Here is a 20,928-nt window from a genome sequence, read left to right on the forward strand (position 1 = left end):
ATATTAATGCAGGAAGAACAGCGGACTCGAAGAGATGTGCCCAGAGCGAGAGATTCTTCATCCTCTTAGCTATTTCTTCAAAGCTCTTGAAGGCACTCCAAGCTGCTCTCTTCCTCCTGCGTAACTCAGGTGCCAAGTCATTCGTCATGTTGACTTCTCGACCTAGGTACACATAACTGTTGCATTCAGAGATGTTTGTTCCATTGAGAGCAAATGGAATGTCAGGAATAAAAGCGTTTCTCATAAGCATTGCCTTTGTGAGATTCAGCTGTAGCCCGACCTTTCCACACTCAGGGTCAAAGTCAACGAGCCCTGTTTGAACCCCCTGTTTTGCTAGGGTTTCGATGACCAATTCAGTCTCAACAGAATCAAAGGCCTTCTTTAAATCAATGAACATTAGACAGAGTGGCATCTTGAACTTCCGAGAAACCTCAATGAGCTTGGTTACAGTGTGGATATGGTCGATCGTGCTGAATCCTTTTCGGAACGCGGCTTGCTTGCATGGTTGTCCTTCATCTAGTATTCTGACAATCCTATTCAGGATGACTCGAGTGAACAGCTTATAGACAGACAACAGGCAGATCGGGTGATAGTTGCCAATGTCATGGATGTCTCCCTTCTTGTACAGTAGTACAGTCCTTCTGGTTTTCCACTGGGATGGTATCTTGCATTCAGACAGGTAGCATGTGAAAAGCCGAGCCAGTGTATTGATAAGTACTGATAGCAGGTTCTTCGGGTGTTCGGGTCTGACCTTGTCTGGGCCAGGTGCTGTTTGATTCTTTACAAACGAAATGGCGTGTCGGACTTCGGAAGAGAGAAGGTTGGGAAAAACATATCCATCCTGCAGAATTTGGTATGTGGGCAGGTGGACGTGGCTATCGAAGAGATCCAAGTAGAAGTCATGGATAATCTTCTCCATTGCCCTTCTGGAAGATGTGATAAATCCATCAGGACATTGGAGGGCAGTCATCTTGGTCTTGTAGTTGGAGAAGGACAGACAGGTGTTGCGAATGCATTTCCCGGCTTCTGCCGCATCTACCAGCACTGCTGCTCTTCTCTCTTTGAGGTCTTCCTTTATCGCTTCTCTGCAGTGCTTTGCGAGCTTGGACGTTCGCTTGCAGTTTCCTGAGGCTTGCACCAAGCCACATTGGCGAATGAGCTCAAGATTTTTTGAAGACAGGGAAAAGAATAGGAGAGGAACTGGGTCCAAGTTCAGGGGAACCAGAGCAATAGTACAGCAGGGAAGGTACTTGCCTTGCAGGTGGCTGACCCGGATTCAGCCCCCAGCTTCCCATATGATCTCATGAGCACCACCAGGAGTAATCCCTGAATGCAGAGCCAGGAGTAAGCCCTGAGCATCATTGGGTGTGGCCCAAAAACAAAACAACAACCACAGAATGGATTGGAAGACAGGCTAGTGTATAGGAATGATGTTGGGCTGGGAAGTGGCTCAGGAATTTTGTGGGGTGGACACTCATCACATTCCCTTTGCTCTATTCCTCCCCCCGTCCCACCAGGTTTCTTTTCCTACCTGAACTACATAAATCTGGTCGGTCCTGGTCCTCCATTTCATCTGATCGTAGGCTGTGGGACCCACTTCAGGCTGCTTACATGACTCCCTAACAAGCCCCTGAAATCTCACTCTCTGGCTCCAGCCCCAACAAGGCACTTGGTCTTTTTCAGTCCCTCTGAAAACCTCCCCCAGCCCAGGTGTATGATCTCTTTTATTTAAAAGATGCTTTTGTTTAATTCCAAAATATCCTCTCAGGTGGCTTGGGGGCTCAGACTCAGGCACCAGCATGGACCTGGCATTCAGGGAGTGTGCCACTAATGTGGCTTGAAAAGCTGCTTTGCCCAAGTCTGTTGGGCTTCACTCTTCACTTCTGTGATATCTAATAATATCCATCCTGATAAGGAGAAATCTCCCTGTACTCACAGTTCATCTCTGGCCCTTACCAGCAGGTCTGGTAACCCCTTCTTTCTCCTCCCTAATTCCTCATCACAAAGCTGAACTTCCACCCTTTTTTAATTTCCAGGTGACCCTTGAACAATTCACAGTGACCCTTAACCCACCACCCAGGAGTCAAAAAACAGGACATAGTTTTTAATTCTCCCACAATTTAAATTCTAGTATCCTTAGACTTGGAAATCTTACCAATCTTAGCATAAACAGTTGACACACACATCTCTTGTATGTTATATATGCTAAGTGACACATTGTTACAATCAAGTCAGCCAGAGCAAAGAAAATGTCATTAAAAAGATCATAAGCATGAGAAAATGCCTTGACAAGTGCTGTTGAGTTTCTAGATATTGTTAAGTGTATGTCTCTGGACTAAACCACCTCCCAGGATCGACGTGAATGTTGTCTTAGATGGCCCAAAGTACTGTCAATGTCACAAATATCACAAACATTGAACACCACAAATGAGAAGGTAAAGGTAAAGGTAAAGGTCCTCCCGTTGATCGTCGATTTGCTCGAGCGGGCCCAGTAACGTCTCCATTGGAGACTTTGTTGTTACTGTGTCTGGCATATCGAATACTCTCGGTAGCTTGCCGGGCTCTCCGAGAGGGGCGGAGGAATCGAACTCGGGTCGGCCATGTTGGCCGCTTGTAAGGCGAACGCCCTACCCTCTGTGCTATCGCTCCGGGTAGGGCGTCTGCCTTGCACGCGACCAACATGGCCGACCCGAGTTCGATTCCTCCGCCCCTCTCGGAGAGCCCGGCAAGCTACCGAGAGTATTCGATATGCCAGACACAGTAACAACAAAGTCTCCAATGGAGACGTTACTGGGCCCGCTCGAGCAAATTCTCAACAAATGAGAAAGTCACATGAAAAAGAAGCATGTGTATACGCAGCTCCAATCTGAACACTGATGCAATTCAGCGAAGAGAATTCTGGGCCAGAGTGGGTGGGCGAAGTTCAAGACTGCATTATTACCTGGAATAACTATTTATTTTTCTGTCCAGCCCCATTCCCTGCCTATTTGTTTGTCTTTACTTTCATCTGCTTCATTGTTCTTTTGGTCTTGGTTTTTCAGGTGGCACCCAGTGGTGCTAAGGGCTTTCTCCTGGCTCCGTACTTGGGCCTCACTCCATTTTTGCCTTGTGCAAGATAAGCTCCTTACCTGCTGTACTACTATTCTAGCCCTTATTTGTTTAAATATTTAAAACTATGGTAGAGAGCAGATTTTTGCAGAGGAACTGGAGTCACGGACACTGAGGGTAAGAGTAAAACTCAATCACGTTTCACTGCTTGTCCCCCTCCCCTGTCCGGGTCCACTGCAGCCATTCTCAACCCAGGGCATCCTCCTCTTCCCCCTCAGACAGTGGCTGAATTTCCAGGTCTCCAATCCAGGCACCACTACTCACTAGCTCGCTGAACATACCCAGTCTTGATTTTCTCATCTGTAAAATGGGGCTGTTATCTCAAGATCGTCCTTCCATCCCAAGAAGGTAGAAATGTTCCTAAATTGAGCCAAAGTGATAGTACGGCCAGTGAGGCACTTGCCCTGCATACCACCAACCCTGGTTTGATCCCAGCAAAATGCTGCCAAGGAGGGAGTGGTCCCTGAACATAGACCCAGGAGTAAGCCCTGAGCATCACTGGGTGTGGCACAAAACCTAGAAGGAAAAAAGTGTGTTGCTACAGTCATCTTTTCTCTCATCTCACACAAAAAGTTGTCCCACAAATTTGTTCTCAGCACAGACCAAGCTGCCAGGGCCATATACCAGTCACTGGTTCTCTCCCTGGGACAGACCCAGACACAAACTCTATAGAATTGGTGGGGTGGATAATGCATTCCCCAAGCAAATAGCTCTGTGGGGAGGGTAAAGGCTATAAAGAAAAGGAAAAAAGAAAAGAAAAAGGACGGAGGGATGGGAGACAGGTCTGGGAATGAAAAGAAGGGCATCTATTATGAAGGGAGAGGAGCTCCACTGGGTCCCAGCCAGAGAGTATTAAAATAATGTATAAGGGAGCAGGAAGGCACAGGCAAGAGCAAAGTTTATCAAAAGCGAGCACAGAGCTGGAGTAATAGTACAATGTGGAGGGCACTTGCCTTGCCCACAACTGACCCAGGTTTGATCCCCAGGGCCTTAGGATAGTCCCCTGAGCCTATCAAGAGTGATTCCTGAGCACAGATCCAGGAATAAGCCCTGAGCAACGTCAGGTGTGGCCCCCCCAAAACAGAAAATAAATAGACAAAAGTGAGCACATGGAACCAGAGAGATGGTCCAGTGGGTAAGGTGCTTGCCTTTCATATGACCAAATCCAGTTCGCTCCTCAGCATCACGCTGAGCTCTGGCAGGATTAAGCCTTGAGCACATCTGTGCGAGAGAGAGACAGAGACAGAGAGAGACAGAGACAGAGAGATAGAGAGCTCCTTAGTACAAGAGTCCTTAGGGACTCTTATCATTTGACTCTGGGAAATTTCTGCTTTCCATAAATTAGCCAATTTCAGGGAGCGGGTGAGCCTTCCTGGGCGGGAGTGAGTTACTTATAAAATGTTCTGAGCCAATCATGGGAAGGAAGTGAGATGAATATAAATTTTTTTTTTGTTTTGGGGCCACACCGGACAGTGCTCAAGGATCACTCCTGTTGGTGCTCAAGGGACCAAATGGGGTGCTGGGCATTGAACACAGGTTGGCTGCTTGCAAGGCAAACACCCTGCCCACCGCATTATCTCTCTAGCCCCAGATATAAATACTGGGGAAGGAAAGTTTGGGACAGTTGAGTGACAATAAATGGACAGAATTCCTTGCTGAACTAACTCAGTTCTAGGAACAGAGAGACAGAATGGAGTGACAGTGGGGCATGAGTCCTGGGCACAGCCGATGCTGTTAGCAGGGACTCAGCAGGTAAAGCGTCTGGCCATCTCACCATGGAGCTCATTTTCTTTGTTGTTTGTTTTGGAGGGCAACGCCCAGCAGTGCTCAGGGCTTACTCCTGACTCTGCACTCAAGGGTCACTTGTGGCAGTATTAGGGGGATCATATGCGTGTCAGGGATTAGAACAGAGGCCAATTGTGTGCAAAGGAAGCACCTTACCCACTGTACCATCTCTCTGACTAGACCACTTAATTTTACTATTTTTAGTTTGGTTTTGGGAGACACCTGGCTACAGTCAGTGCTGACTCCTGGCTCTGTGCTCAGAGGTCACTTCTGGCAGTGTTCAAGGGACCCCTATGTGGTGTCAGGGAATGATCTTGATCATTGCCAAGGTGACAAGAGGGGGTAGTGGGAAGGAATCGAAAGAGATGGGCAGAAGAGCTCCAGAACAGCAGCTACAAAGTCCCCCAGGTAGGAATGTACTTGGCAGGATCTGCGCACTCCACGTGGGCCAACCTGTCTGGGCAGTTTGAACAAGGGGTGAGAGGTGAGGGCAGAAAGGGAGCAGAAAACAGATTCTAGCCTAGAAGTAAAGTGATGCAAATGGCAGGATGGACAGGGAAACTGTGCTGTATTCACACAAGGGAACACTTTGCCATCGTTTAAGACATAAGGTCCCGCTCTTGCACTGATATGCAGAGACCCTTTTCGGAGTTAACTGGTTAACACAGCAGCATTACCAAGGTGCATCCATCAGTAAACAGACCATACCAAACAGCTGACAATGGTCCCCACTCCAGTGAATGCATCTGGAAGACGGGAGTTTCTCTTTCTTTTTTTCTCTTTTCGCAGAAGTCAAGGTTAAAAGCCCAGGGTCTCACACGTGAGAGGCTTGAACCCCATCCCAGACCCGTTTTTTATTTTCCAGTACTCCCAGACCCGTTTTGTTGTTGTTACTGTTGTTGTTGTTTCCCCAGGCCGGTGGCGACAGATTAGCCGTCGGGCGCGCACATGCCTAGCTAGGGCCGGACAGAATTCGAATCCCGGCGTCACATGCTCCAATGGCACCGCCAGCCCCAAGTAGCACCACGCCACCGGGCACCACCGCGAGTGAACCCCTGCCCCTATGCCAATGTCTGTTTTGCAAATCTCCAAACCTCCAGATCTCAGGTCATGTAAAACCCGGGACCAACGCCAAATCTAGTCCTTCTAACCCAAGAGACGGGTTTTTATCCCTCCTCTCAGCCCCAGGAGCCCAAGCCCTGCAATTCCGTTAGCCCGAAACGTGAGGAGCTGGACGCTGCCACGCGCCCTTGCTTGACCGGAAGTCACAGCGCCGGCCCTGCTCTGCTTCCCGGACCCAGCAGTTCCGCCTGCGTCCGGGCACCAGGTGTCGCCTCGCACCGCGCAGACTCAGCCTCCGGTTCAGTTCCACGTGGCCGGGAACTGAACCGAGCAGTTCCCTGTCGATCTTGGCCCTGGCCCCGCCTCCCGCGCCGCGGTTCCATCCTGGCCCCGCCCACTTCGGGGTCCTTCCTCTCACGGCCCGCGGCAGGGAGTGCTATCCACATCATTGCCTGATGACTGTGACAGAAAAGCTGCCCCTAAAACTTTCCCTTCATCTCTTTCTCTGTCTACAGGGACATAGTTTGTTCGATAATTTTATAATATCCTATAGGAAATGAGATCGTTTCCGTAAACACCGGGGCGGGAGAGATTTTGATACAGGCGAATACGCTGGATGCCATGGGCAGAGCCCGGCAGGGAGCCGGAAGTCCGGTGGGCGCGCGAGGGCTAGACTGCTGGCGCACGCGGCCGCGTGAGGACGCGTTCGGGCTGTGCTTCTCGGTCAGTGTGTCTGCTTTGGGCCGGGGCCGCGTTGGCACGGCTTCAGGGTCGCGTGGACGGCGCCTAGGCCTGAGGTACATGTGGTGCCGTTTTACTGGGGCTCGAGCAATAGCTCCATGTCCCCGGCGTGCATCCCGCGCGGCGGGCGGAGGGGGGCTTCACCGCTTGGGGGTTTGGGAGCAAGGTATCGTTTTCATTGCTCAGGTTTTCACCGGCCCCACTGCCGGGATTTTCTTCTCTTTCTTCAAACGCCAAGTGGCTGGTATTTCTATGCAAGTAAAAATTGTCTGGAAGCTTTGAGCAAAAACTTGAGCGAAGAAGAGACTTAAGGGGTGAATGCGTCAAGAACGCGGAGTGCCTGTCGTGTTAGAAGTGGGAATTGGGTCTCTAAGGGGATTTCTGAGAACCCGACTGGCGTGGGCGTGGTGTTCCGAGCCCGTTTTTCCTATTTGGTTTTGGGGCGAAACTCGGTAGTGCTCCTGAGTGGGGCTTGCGCCCCGCCAACCCGGCTTGGATCCCCGGCACCACCTGACGCCGGACTAAAGGCGGTTTCCTTTTCTGCTGACCCGCACGTGGGAAACCGCCGTGAGTGCAGGCTCCGCCACCCTTGGGCTTTCTGAGCCCCGGGCTGCCCGGAGTGTGTTTGTGCCTCCTGGGCTTTGAACCCAAAGACAAACCGGGAGAGGAGAAAGGGCTTAACGCCAAGAACACTTAAACTCTTGTCTCCTTGCTTTGTGCTAACTGGCTTGGTCGAAGTTTTTTTAGGAACTCATTCTACCCTGAAAACACCGTTTTACTGGGGCTCGAGCAGTAGAAAAGCGGGTAGGGCGTTTGCCTTGCATGAGGCCGACCCGGGTTCGATTCGCAGCATCCCATATATGGTCCCCTGTGCATCGCTGGGCGGGGGAACAGACACCCTTTTACTCCGGAGGACATGGTTTCATTTCCCACGTGCCTTGGTCCAGACTCTGCCAAGGGCGTGGGCTGTACCGGTATATTTGGGCTTTTCCCTTTCTAGAGTAACGGGTTCTTCCCCGGGGTTTGCTTCCAGGCCGCTTTGCTGCTGCAGGTTTAGCCAGGGCTGGAAGTTGCTTTTATAGGGGATAGGGAAGGAGAAATTTCTGCCTGCAGGGAAACTGGGCTCCCATGATGTCCAGCACTGGGCTCCTAGCACCCCTGAGGACACAGTGCGCCCTCAGGACCTTTGACACCTGAGGGACTGAGGAGCTTTGGTTCTCCTTGCTCTCCTTGTGGGCTGTTTTTTCTCATCCTCACCAAAGCCTCCTTCTGTTCCAGGTACATGATCCTGCTGAGGGTCTGTAGTGGCGTCCAGCTTGGTAAAATGCCCAGGTGCGCTGGGCGGGGGGGGGCGCAGATGTGGGCTCTGTCTCTGGGTGTTACAAGCAGGGAGGCCTGCACATTAGCCCCTTGGTTCCTTGTGCCCTCGGGTCGCGGGGGAGGACAGCCTTCTGGGTAGGGGTACGCGCAGGTTTATTCGAGGGGTGTTTGGAAAGGGACAGGCCTGAGGGACAGGGACATGGGTGGAATCTCCGGCTCCTATTTCTTGAGTCTGCAGCCGGTGGTACACCTGACCTTGGCACCGCAACCTGATATGTGGGAGCGTCACAGGGCTGTGTCCTGAGGTGCTGGCTCAGCCTGCACCCTCGTGGCAGCAAGTGGCTATAAGCACGACCCCAACCCCTGGCCTTTCCCTCACCCTCACATAGGTGTATGGAGCACCCTGGACACTGCATCAGTCATTGCCATCCCCAGCCTCCAAGCCATGCAGGAGCTGAAGGAAAGAGCCCGGGCCCCCAAACCTGCACCCAAAGTCCCTCTAAGGGATAGGAAGTTCGAGCGGGGGTTCCACCACCTGGAAGAAGGCTGTGGGGGCCATGCACTGAACTCGTGACTACACCTGCCACGTGGAAGAAAGGATCCAGGACTACAGGAAGGATGGGCATGGAGAACCTGCCTTTCCTGGGAAAGGTAACAGGCTGTGGGTCCCCCTCCGTGGGGGTGGGGACTGAGGGCCACTGTGGTGGGGGTGACATCAGGGATAGAACCCAGCGAACTTGGGAGCCAGGTACTGATGCTTTCTTCACCTGGATCTGAGTCCAGGGTCCCCATGATGTGCAGCACTGGGCTCCGACTGTCCCTGAGGACATGGTGCCCCCCCAGGACCTTTGACACCTGGGGGCCTGAGGGACCCTGGTTGGGGGAGGAGGCCTCATGTTTGTCTCAATCCCACTGACACTCCCCCTTTCCTCCATTTCCTGCCAGAAGGTGGCACCCTGAGTCAATGGAAGGACCAGGCCATCCCTCTTGGTAAGAACAAAGCCACTCCTAGATCACCCATAATAACTGGGGCGACTTGGATGATGGGGTGCAGCATCGTTCATCGACTTTCTCGAGGGTCTGCCTATGGGGTCCCCATGATGTCCAGCACTGGGCTCTGATCTCCTATGAGGACACAGTGCTCTCCTGGGACCTTTGACACCCAGGGATCTGAGGGGGCCTCCTCGGGGTTGGGGGGAGTCTGGACAGGGGTCCCGCCCTCCTGAGACCCCTCTTTCTCTCCCCACAAAGCGTCCAGGCTCTGCTGCTGCCACCCCTCCCAGCATGGAGGAAATCCTACCTCGCCGACATGGAGCAGCTACGAGCATCCTGCTCTGAGTCCAGCTTGAAGCCCAGCACCATGGAGGACATCGAGTGGGTGTGGGAGCCAGGTGTGGGCCTGCAGCAGGTGTGGTTCCTAATGCACCAATGGAGCCTAACAACGCTGGTTTTAGAGTTGCTGAAATGCCGTTTCCTTGTGGTTTTTCTTCTGAGATTTGTGTGTTCTGTGCTGTGCTGGGGTCCTGGGCCTGTCTGGGGGTTGCTGACCGTTGATTCTTCCCCCATTGAAGAGCAAGCACTGTCCTTGCTCAGCATTTCACCGACTTATCAGGGCGGTGCTGGGGATAAAAAGCTGCCTTTGGGTTAGAGCAGAGTGCCTCCCTGTGTGTGTTGGGGGTGCTGGCCTCTAGCTGTGGACACAGCTGTGCCCTTACCAGACGGCCCTGTCTCCAGCTCCTCGGGCAGTGACCTTAGTGGGGTTGGTTGGCAGCTGAGGTTCCCTTTGACCAGCCATAGAATTCTGCAGCTGTTTGGGCATCAAACTTACCCACAGGTTTGAGCCTGACACCGTAAACCACGTCTGGAGAGTGATGCCCAGGAGAGTTATGGACCATTTGGCCCCATGCTTTCCCATGCCCCGAAGCCAGTGGAAGCAGTGGGCTGGGCTCTGCTAGACCCCATGGGCTGTGGACTCTTCCCCAGTCCTCCCCCACTGATGTACCTGCCTACCTGCCCCTGGCCTCATAAGATCCTATGGTTTCTGCCCCCACAGCCTGGCCCAGTGTACCCCAGGCAACACACAAGAAATTGGAGGCTAGAGCAATGGGGAGCAAACATGTTGGGGTAGGTAGATCCAGCATCAGCTGTGGGGCAGTGGGTTCGCCTTCCCGGCTCACACGAGCCCCCCCCAGGCCCGCAGGCATCCTGGTTTGCAGGCGAGCAAACCCAGCCCCGTGCTCAGCAGGGCCAGCAGGGCCACAGCCCCAGCCAGCAGGGGCACCGCCGTGGCTGTGGGGAGAACGCGGGCTGTGAGTGTCGGGCTGCCCCCTGCCCCGCTCCCAGCCCCACGCCTAGGCCTGTCACCTGCACGGGGGGCAGGCTGGTGGGTGCCATGACAGGGGATCCCATGAGCTGGTGGCCGGGCAGGGGCAGTCAGCTGGTGGAAACGGCCCAGTGGACAGAGGCCCGGACACCCGGGGATGCTCAGGGGCAGGGGCAGGCCTGTGGAGTCGTTGCGGTAGAAAAGAGAGACCGTGACGTTCCTGGGGGAAGATGGGGGGGTGCTCAGTTCCCCAGTCTTTTCACCCTGCCCACCCATGCCCACTGAAAGGAGAAAGCTTCCTGTCTCCTGCTGGCCACCTACCACTCCACATAGACCCTCCTGCTGGGCTTCCCAGCCCACCTCCAGAATGTCCCTGCCACTCTGGGCCCTCACCCAGCACCAGCATCTTCATCCGGGTCCTCAAGGTGTGTCCGGAACTCGAAGCCCAGGCAGGCGGCATATGGTGGAGTGTGCCCGTCATAGAGCCCCAGTGCCCCCTGGAGTGCCAGCAGGGTGCTATCGTGCTGCAGGTGAAAGCAGGGTTGAGGTACAGCCATCTCTGCACCTCAGCCTCAGACCCCCATGAGCCCATCTCCAAAGCAGCCACACAGGCTGCAGGCAAGCAGAGTACAAAGACCCACCAAATAGATGAGAATATGGGCAGGTGGCCTGCCTTTCCATAAGCACCAAATTCCTCCCGATGACGCCTCCCTCCCAGGCTATATTCCTGGGATATGAATTGAGGATAGTTGGTCCAGAACTGAGGGATCAGCAGCTCTATACACACACACACATACACACACCCCTCCTGGGCCCATCCAGACTTACAGCCGAATAAATGACCATCTTGAGAGGCAATGCCAAGCGCTGGGTTCTGGAGAAGTTGCTGAGGATGGCATCCAGCAGTATCCCTGCAACAAGATCAGAGCTGCAGACCCCAGAGGAAGGTGCCGTGGCTTCATTCCTGGCAGCATACTCACCCCCTGACAGCTGGGCCTTTTCTGCTGCCCGCGGTGGGCCTACATGGGCTCCAATATCCAAGGCTGAGATCCGAGCTAGTGTCCGCATCACATCCAAGGATGCCCAGGATGGGAGGGAAAGGCCATGGGCTCGCTGGGGAGATAGGATGAGGAGACAACACCCTGAGTGCTTTGCAGCCCTGCACACACTAACACCCTAATTGGTCCCCAGCTGCAGTTCTCTCCCCACTCCTCCCGGCCCCTCAGGCTAGGGATGGACATTAAGTTAATGGCGTGAGCAACATGTTTATTAGAGGTAATGACCATCTTCTGCAGTCCTCCAGTATCTGAAATCCTTGAGGTCAGCTAATGACCAACTTCTTCAGCCCTCTGGCATCTGAAACCCTTGAGGTTGGCAGGGTTTTTGGAAGCAGATGCTTGGGATTTTAGGAGTATCTGGTGCGGGCAGTGCAACACACATGATAACACACCCAGTGGTGTGGGCAACCCCCTAATCAGACACACTTTTCCCACTCTGCAATTGAGAATGGTTCCATAAAGTGGGGTAAGCAAGGACAAAGCGCTGCAACATTTTTCAGCCCAGTCCAGTCTCCCAAGTAGACACTTCAGAGGGCAAGTTGCAAACATCTCAGCAAACACTGACAGCATCCGGGTAAAGTCTGGTACCATCCTCACCATCTTTGACCTCAGCGACTCCAGGACGTGTGAACATCCCCATTGGGAACCCGACTCAAATGACCCGTTTCCTCTGGACAGGGTGGATAAAGTGGGGACCCACCTGGCAAATCAACGTGTCCAGAAGTTTCCATGTCTTGCGGAGCGGTTCCCCGACCAATGACAACCCCGTGAAGTTCTCCAGGCGATTCAGAAATCCCTGGACGCATAAGGAGGAGTGAATCTCACGCCTCGCCAAGACCCCCACCCCTCCTGACCCGTCCCATTCCATTCTGCCAACACCCTCATCCCAGCACCTCTCCCTAAGGCCACGCCCCTTTCACTTTAGACCCCGCCCTCCCATCCCTTCCACCATCTCCACATCCCAGCAATCTCCCCTAAGGCCACGCCCCTTTCTCCTTAGACCCGCCCTCTTCTGCCCAGGCCCCGCCCCTTCCGCCCCAGGCCCCGCCCCGCCCAGCTCACTGTCCAGCCCTCCAAGGCCGTTTGGTACTCGGTGGCTTCTGTCGCCTCCCGCAGCAGCTCACGGTATCGGGGGCAGTTACGCGTGGGGAACCTCAATAGCTGGGGGGAAACTGCGGCTCAGAGAGGACAGCAGCGTGACGGGGGTTTCCAGAGGGCGGGGAACAGTGCGGCCTGCAGGCACTGGGACCCCCGTGTCTACCCCGCGGGCAGCGCAGCAGGTCCCCATTCTCCGCCCCCACCAGCCCTGGTCTCCTGCCGCTCCTGACCTTGTCCTCGGAGACGGGCACCGTGTGCACGGGAATGGGCCTCCAGGCTGCCTCGGGGCGCCCCGGGCCGGCCTCGGGGAACAGCCCCGCCAGGTTGGCCTGAGCGCTCTCCAGTGTCCGGTCGAAGTCGGTGCTGCGGACATACACCTGGGTGGGCAGAGAGCGGGGCGCCCGATGGGCATGGCAGACCGAGCTGGCCCACTTGGGGTTTGGCTCTAGATGGTGAAAAGGGATTTTTTTGGCCGGGAAAAGGAAGTCAAGCTTGAGGGTCAGGCCTTCCTTGTCTGAAGTTGGGATCAAGGATCAGAGGAGGTCAGTCTCAGGAGCAGGAAGGGTAAGGCTCTGGAGTGGGGGTCACACACAGCAGTAAGGGCGTCCTGAGGGCACCGTGTGCATGGGAATGAGGTGCTGGAGGTTGGAGATCAAAATGAGGGTCCCAGAGGAGAGGTCAGAGGTGAGGAGGAGAGGAGGAATCTGGGAAGGGAAATCTGAATTGATGAAGGGCAGAGACAGGTGGGCAGATTGAATCAAGGGGAATCAAAGAGCCAGTCAGGTTGAAGGGGCCGAGGGGGAGGGTAGAGGGTCTGCTTGAGTCAGGAGCTAGGATGGAGGAGACTGAGAGAGTGGGTGGAGGTCAGAGGTCAAAGGTGTGCAGGGACCCAGCAGGTAACAGCAGAAGAGCTGGCTGTCTTTGGAGCATGCCCCGTGCTCGTACGGTCCCACCCCATCCCTGGTGATGGCCAGCAGCACCTGGTACCAGACCTATCCAGCCAGACCCAGCCGATGGGGGTAGGGGGGTGCATACCTCTTCCCGCCGGAACTGGGGGCTCAGGAAGCCCTTGTAACGACGCCTCAGGAAGCGGCCCAGCTCCAGCTGCTGCTGGACGCCCTCCTGGGGACAGAGCAGGGCCTCAGCCACCCCACTTCACCCCCTCCTGGCCCTTCCGACCCCTCTCCCACCTCTCACCCTGGTCAGCTGGCCCAGGCCCCGCGGCCACAGTCTGGACAAGGAGTCTTTGTGCGGGTCCGTGGGGTAGGAGGCCAGCGGGGCCCTGTCTCCATGGCGGAAGACCTGGGGAGGGGACCGGTCAGTGCAGGCGGGTGGGGAAGGGGAAGGCGGGGGAGGGGGGCACCTCACCACAGCCACGAACACCAGCGGTCCCTCCGTCAGGGCCTGGGGGAGCAGGAGCAGCAGTAGGAACAGGAGCAGCCCGGCAGGGTGGCCCCGAAACCCAGGCAAGGCCATCGCCACGCAGCCAGACGCTGGCTCAGCCTGGCTCTGCCGCGGCCTCACCTGCTCATCAGCTGCCGCCACACCCCCCCAGAGCAGGTCCCAGCACGCCAGCCCCCCCACCCCAGTCCCGGAAGCCCAGGTGGCCTCCTGGGATCCGCCCCCCCCCCACCAGGCCCTCTGGCAGCCCGGAATTATTCGCCCCTTTCATCTCCAGCACAGTCTGGTTATTACCTTTCTGGGGAAACTGAGGCACAGAAGGGGCTCAGGAAACACAGCCAGGGAGTGGTATAATAGTTGTATAGTAGTTACTGAAGCAAGTGAGGTGCCCTTAGCCTCCCAACCTCACTGTCTTTCTCCTCCCTCTGCCCCACCCCCGACCCCCAATCTCCTCTCCCTGTCTGACTCTTTTCATTTGCTTATTTGTTTTTGTTTGGGGGTCACACCCAGCAGTGCTCAGGTCTTACTCCTGGCTCTGGCTCAAGGGGTCACTCCTGGCGTGCTCAGGGGAGCATATGGGGTGCTGGGAATTGACTACATACAAGGCCAGCACCGTCCCCGTTGTGCTATGGCTCCGCCCACCCATCCCGGCCTTAACCTCTTTCAACATCAGGGCTCTTTGGGACCCTCAGCCTGGCTCCAGTGCATTCTTTTTTTATTTTCTCTTGTGTGTGTGGCCAAAAGCTGTGCGCAGGACTTACTCCTGACTCTGCACTCCGAGATCACCCCTGGCGGGGCCTGGGGGACCGTATCGGATGCTGGGAATCTGAACCTGGGTCAGCTGTGTGCATACACAACAAGTGCCCTCCCTGCTGTGCTGTCACTATGGCCCCTGGACTCTGCTCTTCTGTGCTCTCAGCTGAGTCATTCCCAAGAATGCTCAAAGCTACTCCCACCTCAGTGCTCGGGGGCGTCTCACGCCAGGCTGTGTTGTGGGTGGCCATGCACTGTTGGGATGGAACCTGGACTTCCTGGACGCAGAGCCTGTGCTCCAGGCGCTGGAGCTCTCTTCCACACTGATTTTCTTCCCTTATTTTGGGTTTTGTGGACCACAACTCTCAGGGTTTATTCTTGGTTCTGTGCTTAAGAGTGCCCCCTAGTGGAGTGAAGGTTTAGGCCCTAGTGGTTAAGCTCATAGCAAGCACCTTCCCTCTCAGTCAGCGATTTTCTTGTTTGTTTGCTTGTTGTTGGGGGTGGGGGACGCGCACACCTGGCAATGATCAGAGCTTACTCCTGGCTCTGCCAGGGATCACTCGTGTGAGGATTCAGAGGCACTCTGTGCGGTGCTGGGAATCACTGCATCACTGCCCCTTGGCCCTGGCAGCAGAATACAAGGCACGCGCATTCCCCGCTCTTCACGCCCTGGTCTGCTTTATTGTACAGACTCGGCCCGCAGGGACCTCCTAATGGGCTTCTCAGCACTGCCTGTGCGGCACCTCCCCTCTATGCGGTGATAGGACACGGGGCTAAGGCTTGTGTCTTACCCACAGCTGACCCCAGGTTGATCCCCAGCACTGCATAGGGTGCCCCAGGCCCTCTAGGAGTGACCCCCAAGCACAGGGCGAGGAGTGGTGCCTGAGCACTACTGAGCATGGCTCCCAAAGGGCTCTTTTTAAGCCCTGGGCTAGCAGATGCGGGGCCAGCATCTAAGGGACCCTGACAGAGCAGCCGTCCATGGGCTCTTCTGCATTCAGGGGTGGGGGGACAGTCACTGTGCACCAGTTGGGGGCACTGGAAACCCCCTGAATCTGGAGATAGGCTTTACTTGGCGTGCATGTGTGTCCCTGTGTGTGTGTTGTTTTCAGAGCCCTGCCGCAGATGGAACCCAGCACCTCACATGATCAAGGCAAGTGTCTCCCACGAGCCACATCACACCCCAGTCCCGTCCTGCATTTTGGGGGGGCAGTGGAGACCCTGCCAGTTATTTGGGCTTTCTGGCACCCAGAGCTGAGCACTGCAGACACCCCCCAGGGTGCCCACAATTGGGGGCTCTAGGGGTGGTGCTGCAGGGACAATCCCCTTAACCTTAGCAGCCCCGACCCCAGTCCTGACATTGCAGGGACATTTGGTACCCAAAGCTCCGTCCCCCCCGGCCTCTGCCCCAGGGTCCCCTTCACCCAGAACACTCGTCTCCGGTCACCACGGCCACCATCCTGGTGTCCCAGACGACGTCCGCTCAGGCCGCGGCACTGACCATCCCTCTCATGCTCAGAGGAACCTGAGCTGGAGAGAGAATGCAAGGAGGATGATAGCAGCTGCCGCAGGCCCACGGCCATGAACTTGCAGGAAGTAAGGAGGGCCCCGGGGGCGGGGCAGGGGACTGGGCTGCCCCCCCTGACCTATGAGCCCTCCCCCAGAATGTGACCCTGGCCATCGCTGTATTCACCATCCTGGCATCCATCTACTTCTTCAACAAGGTAAGAGCGCACATGCACACACACATTCACACACGTATACACACATAAACACAAGTGTGCACACACATGTGTGCACGCATGTGTGCATATGCACATTTACACATGTGCATTACATATGCGTGTGCATACATTCGTGTGCATATGCATGTGTACATGCATGTACATTGCATACACATGAGTGCACACATGTGTAGACATTTACATGTGCACAATACACTGTATGTGCATACATATATGTGCACCAGCACGCACATATGTGCATGTACACATATGTGTACACGTGTACCACGTATACATGTTTGCAAATACATGGTACATATGCATATATACTTACATGCATTAACACACACACACACACCTCTCTCACTCTCCCATTTCTGCCTCTCTCAGGCTCAGAAGTGAGAAGACCCAGAACTGCTGCCCCGAGCCCTGGACTCTGCCTCTGAGGCTGAATAAATGTAACTGAGTCAGCAGCACCCCTACCCATGTCGTTCCTGGCGCCTCATCACCCAGCACCACCAGGTCCTGCTTCTCAGCTGGGGGTCTCAGGCCTTGGGTCAAAAGGTGGAGGGGATGGGTCAGAGGGAGGAGGGTGCTGCGGATGGGAGCCTGCAGTTGGTTGAAGTAGGGGATGGGAACCTGAGCAATACATGCAAGACAAGCGTGTGGTGGGCTTCACAGCACAAAACAGACACGATGGGAGACAGAGCAGGGCGTCCTAGGGCTCACCCACTGTGTATTCAAATCTTCTGTGGTAGTGCTCAGGGCTTCAGCTGGCTCAGCACCACTGGGGGTTCGCTTCGGTGGTGCCCCAAGAACCATCTGGTACCGGTGATGGGCCTCCTGCATGCAGAGCACTCCCCCCACTATGTCTCAGGCCCTTGGATTCCTCCCTAACTAACTGGACAGCAAGGCTGCCTGTGTCAGAATCGCAAGTGGAATCCTTAGCTTCGTGGCGGTCCTGTCTGTGGCCTTCCTCTTTCCCGAGAGAGCTCCTGCTCTGTCTGTCATGCCCTCCATGACTACACTTTCCCAAAAGGGCCCAGACCCCCGGACTGTCACCAGCACCTCTGTCACTGTTGCCTTGCCCCCCATGTCTCTTGAAAGAAGGTGATGCTGACACCAAGTTTCACATGCTGTGCCCCACAAGACAAGTTCCTTTTCACCCTAGCCTGGGGGAGGTGGCCTCTAAAGAGGGATGCCCACACTCGCGGGCGTGCCGGTAGCGGCCTCACACATTTATGCTGGGACCGGGCAGGCCACCCCACTGGGCCCAGAGAGTTTGGTAGTGGACTGGAGCTTTGTGCCTCGAGGCTGCAGATCCGAGAACCGCCACACGATGGTGTGGTTGGTCTATTTTCCGGGCGAGCCGCCGGTTTCTGAAAACCCGCTGCTTTCGGGGGGCGTAGGGGAGCGTTCTGGCTATTCCCCCTTTCCCGCGAGTTCCTCTCCCTGCCAGATCTTCCCGACCGCGTTTCCCCTCCGCCCTTTCCACCCGCACCCCGTGCCCGGGGCGCCTGGAATTTCACCTCCAGGATGACGCGGGGACCGAGAACCAAATCTGGACAGAGCCGCGGTCTCCACCTCGACCACAGCGCTGGGCTCCCCCAGCGCCCCGCAACCATCTGGGTTGATTCTCCATCCTGGACCCCGCCCGCTTCCGGGGGCCCCAACTGGTGGGCGTCCCCAAACCGGGGCCTGGGAGTGTCCCCCGGAGACTCCAGACTCAGAGCCCGGCCCAGCGGAGCGTCAGGAATAAATGAGTTTCCGAGGCCGCACGACGCGGCCAGCTGGGCAGGAAGTGGACACACAGGAACGGAATTTCCCTGCAGTCTGGACACGTTGGGGGTGGTGGGACAGCACGTGGGCTGCCGCAGGGTCCCCCCACCCGGGGCTAAGCTGCTGCGCAGGGAGGGGTGCGGCCAGAGGGCCAGGCGCTGGGTACCCAGGCCGGTGGTGCCTCTGTGCGCATGCGTGCGGCTCTCATTCACCTCTCCTACCTTTGACCTCTCCTGTTTGTTTTGTTCTGGGGTCACAACAGCGGTGGGTGCTTAAGGATAGCCCCAGTTTAGTGCTGGGAGTTGCTCCTGGTGGTGTTCGGGTGGACCCTGCTAGCTGTCGGGGAGCCTGACCCCGGCTTCCCGCATGCAGAGCCCCTGTCCGGGCCTCCCCGGACCCTCCCTGCCCCCACCCCCCATCCCCGTCGCTTCCCTCCTCCCGGCAGCTCTCCCAGGTCACCTCTCCTGCCCCGCCTGGCTGTCTTTCACCTTCCCCTCCCTGGCCCGTCTGTCACCAAGTCACCCTGTCCGCCAAGTCACCCCCACCCCCAGCTCCTTTCCTCTACTTCTCTTGGTTCCCTGCCCCCTCTCTGGTCTCTGTCCCCCTCTCTCTGGGTCTCTGTCCTTGCTTCTCTGAGTCTGTTCTTCTTATGGGTTTCTGTCTGCTTTCACCCTCCCCCCCTCCTCCCTCTGGGTCTCTCTGTTCCCCACCCCCACTTCCCACCCCTGTCTGTACTCAAAGCTGATGCCTGGCTCTGTGCTCAGAGATCACCCCTATCTATGCTCAGGGCACCATAATTGGCATTGGGATTGAGCCCGGGTCGGGAGCATGCAAGGTAAACTCACTTTTGCACCGTCTCTCCTGCCCCCGTGCTCCATTTTCGATTTTTTCCAACCCTCTGAGAAAGATGCTCTTGCTGCATTTGATCGCTGGGAATTCCTGGGGCGACGCACAAGGTTATAACTGGGTCATCTTGCCAATTAACCGCTGAGAAACAAATCCAGGTTGATGGGCTGGCTCCCAATTTTTTTTTTCTTTCAAGTTTGGGCCACAACCTGAGGGGCTATTCCGAGCTCCATGCTCAGGAGCAACCCCTGGAGGTACTCAGGGGGACCATATGAGTTGCTGGAGGTACTCAGGGGGACCATATAAGTCAAACTGGGGTTGGCCACATGCAAGGCAAATGCCTCACTGCTGTCTTTTCTCTCCAGCCCCTCCCTGGATAATAATAATAATAATAGCAGTAATATAATAATACTGTATTATCTTACCCAAACAAATAAATTATTGAGTGATTGAATGAACTAATCACCGTTGAACAACCCCCTCTAGGATTCTTTGGTCTCTATGCATAAATTGATGAGAAATTAATGTATTCCCATCTCCACTTGTAACTTCTACTCACACAACAGTTCCCCATGCAAAGGCCGCTTCCTCCATGAAGCCCTCCCTGGCATTTGTTTTGGGGACCTTACCAGATGGTGCTCAGAATCACTTTCAGCAGTGTTTGGGGGTCCATGTGGTGCTGGGAATTGCAGGGTTCCAATATGCAAAGCAAGAACTTCAGCCCTTTGGACCTTCTCCCCTGTTCTATCAATTATTCAGCCCTGGGGCCGGAGCAATAGTAGAACGGGAACTGGTCACCCTTGAGCAACACCCTTGCACACAGTCGACCCAGGTTTGATCCCCAACATCACATACGGCCCCTCAAGCCCCACCAGGAGTGATTCCTGAGTGCAGAGCCAGGAGTAAACACCCCTCCCCCCGAGCATGACCCCCAAACCACTAAAATAATAATAAACAATAATTCTTGTTATTATTCAGTCCTCAATGTCATAGTTTGTGACTGTTCTCCTGGCAATTCTGGGGGCAGGCTAGGGAAAGATGTGATACTAGGAACTGCATCAGGGTCAGCTCCATATAAGGCAAGTGTCTTACCCTCTGGGCTCTCAGACCCTGCATGAATTGTTTCTTTTTCTGCACATCTCAGTGTCAGCCTGCGCATGCACACATGTATGTGCCAACACACACACACACACACACACACACACACACACACACCAGACCCCAGAACACAGAAATTACACAAGACTCAGGATTTGACAATTCCTCTGACGATGGCAGGGTAAAGGGTGCCTTCAATATGGCTGAATAAATTAGTGGATAAATGTGGGAAAGGGTCACTAGCACCCACTTAGGAGCAGACAAATGAGGACCCCAAATATCTCCATGTCCAGATGCCCGGAAATTGTGAGTATGGGAATGACGTGCCACTAGCCCCCCCTAGAAGAGGCTGACCCTGGATTATCCCAAGGCTGAGGCATTGCAGGGTGCCTTGAAGTGGAAGAGGATGGGACCTCTAAAGAAGAACCAAAAAGGGGGCTTATATGCACCTGTTTAGGACCCCCGTCCTCAGAATCATGAGATAAAGGTGTGCTTTTTTATTTCTTGTTGTTTGGGGGCTACACCCAGCAATACTCAGCACTGATTCCTGGTTGTGTATTCAGGGATCACTCCTGGTGGGGCTTGGAGGACTATATGGGGTGTTAGAGATGGAACTCAGGTCGGCTGCGTGCAAGGCAAGTGCCAAACCTGCTGTATTATCACTCCAGCCCGATTTATTATTAGTTTTTATTTTAATTTTTTAAAGATTTTGGACCATACCCAGCCGTGCTTGGGGCTTCCTGATGGAGCTCAGGGGACCTATGTGATGCCAGGGATGGAGACAAGATCAGTGGAGAGCTATACTCAGTGTCCTAATCCTTCTACTGTCTCT

General features: G+C 55.1%; 1 protein-coding gene, 2 long non-coding RNA genes and 3 other non-coding genes across 6 annotated transcripts; 5 read left to right on the forward strand and 1 right to left on the reverse strand.

Moving 5' to 3' along the window:
* Positions 1–7,816: 7,816 nt before the first annotated feature.
* Positions 7,817–7,908, forward strand: LOC130044597 (small nucleolar RNA SNORD88). The gene has a single exon (XR_008795448.1). It is a non-coding gene; the product is annotated as a small nucleolar RNA SNORD88 (small nucleolar RNA).
* Positions 7,909–8,652: 744 nt separating this feature from the next.
* LOC130044344 (uncharacterized) lies at positions 8,653–9,371 on the forward strand. Its single transcript, XR_008795388.1, has 3 exons — positions 8,653–8,667; positions 8,965–9,006; positions 9,275–9,371. It is a non-coding gene; the product is annotated as an uncharacterized LOC130044344 (long non-coding RNA).
* On the forward strand, positions 8,799–8,890 carry LOC130044594 (small nucleolar RNA SNORD88). The gene has a single exon (XR_008795445.1). It is a non-coding gene; the product is annotated as a small nucleolar RNA SNORD88 (small nucleolar RNA).
* Positions 9,106–9,197, forward strand: LOC130044595 (small nucleolar RNA SNORD88). The gene has a single exon (XR_008795446.1). It is a non-coding gene; the product is annotated as a small nucleolar RNA SNORD88 (small nucleolar RNA).
* Positions 9,372–10,189: 818 nt separating the features above from the next.
* Positions 10,190–13,971, reverse strand: ACP4 (acid phosphatase 4). The gene is made up of 11 exons (XM_056137116.1): positions 13,864–13,971; positions 13,693–13,797; positions 13,531–13,617; positions 12,726–12,872; positions 12,460–12,558; positions 12,098–12,193; positions 11,320–11,452; positions 11,168–11,250; positions 10,733–10,863; positions 10,381–10,559; positions 10,190–10,305 (listed from the first exon to the last, which is right to left on the reverse strand). Exons 1-11 carry the CDS (start codon positions 13,969–13,971, stop codon positions 10,190–10,192), a joined length of 1,284 nt encoding a protein of 427 aa, XP_055993091.1.
* Positions 13,972–16,173: 2,202 nt separating this feature from the next.
* Positions 16,174–16,836, forward strand: LOC130043498 (uncharacterized). Its single transcript, XR_008795362.1, has 3 exons — positions 16,174–16,245; positions 16,314–16,373; positions 16,764–16,836. It is a non-coding gene; the product is annotated as an uncharacterized LOC130043498 (long non-coding RNA).
* The last annotated feature ends 4,092 nt before the right edge of the window (positions 16,837–20,928 follow it).

The sequence above is a fragment of the Sorex fumeus genome, unplaced genomic scaffold (genome assembly GCF_029834395.1).
Source record: "Sorex fumeus unplaced genomic scaffold, SorFum_2.1 ptg000122l, whole genome shotgun sequence".
NCBI lineage: Eukaryota > Metazoa > Chordata > Mammalia > Eulipotyphla > Soricidae > Sorex > Sorex fumeus.

Coding starts and splice junctions, on each gene's coding strand:
- ACP4 (XM_056137116.1), bottom strand. CDS start 13,971: ATGGCCTTGCCTGGGTTTCGGGGCCACCCTGCCGGGCTGCTCCTGTTC. Junction 12,873..13,530: donor CCCAGTTCCGGCGGGAAGAG/GTATGCACCCCC, acceptor CTGCCCACCCAG/GTGTATGTCCGCAGCACCGA. Junction 11,251..11,319: donor AAAGGCCCAGCTGTCAGGGG/GTGAGTATGCTG, acceptor ATCTTGTTGCAG/GGATACTGCTGGATGCCATC.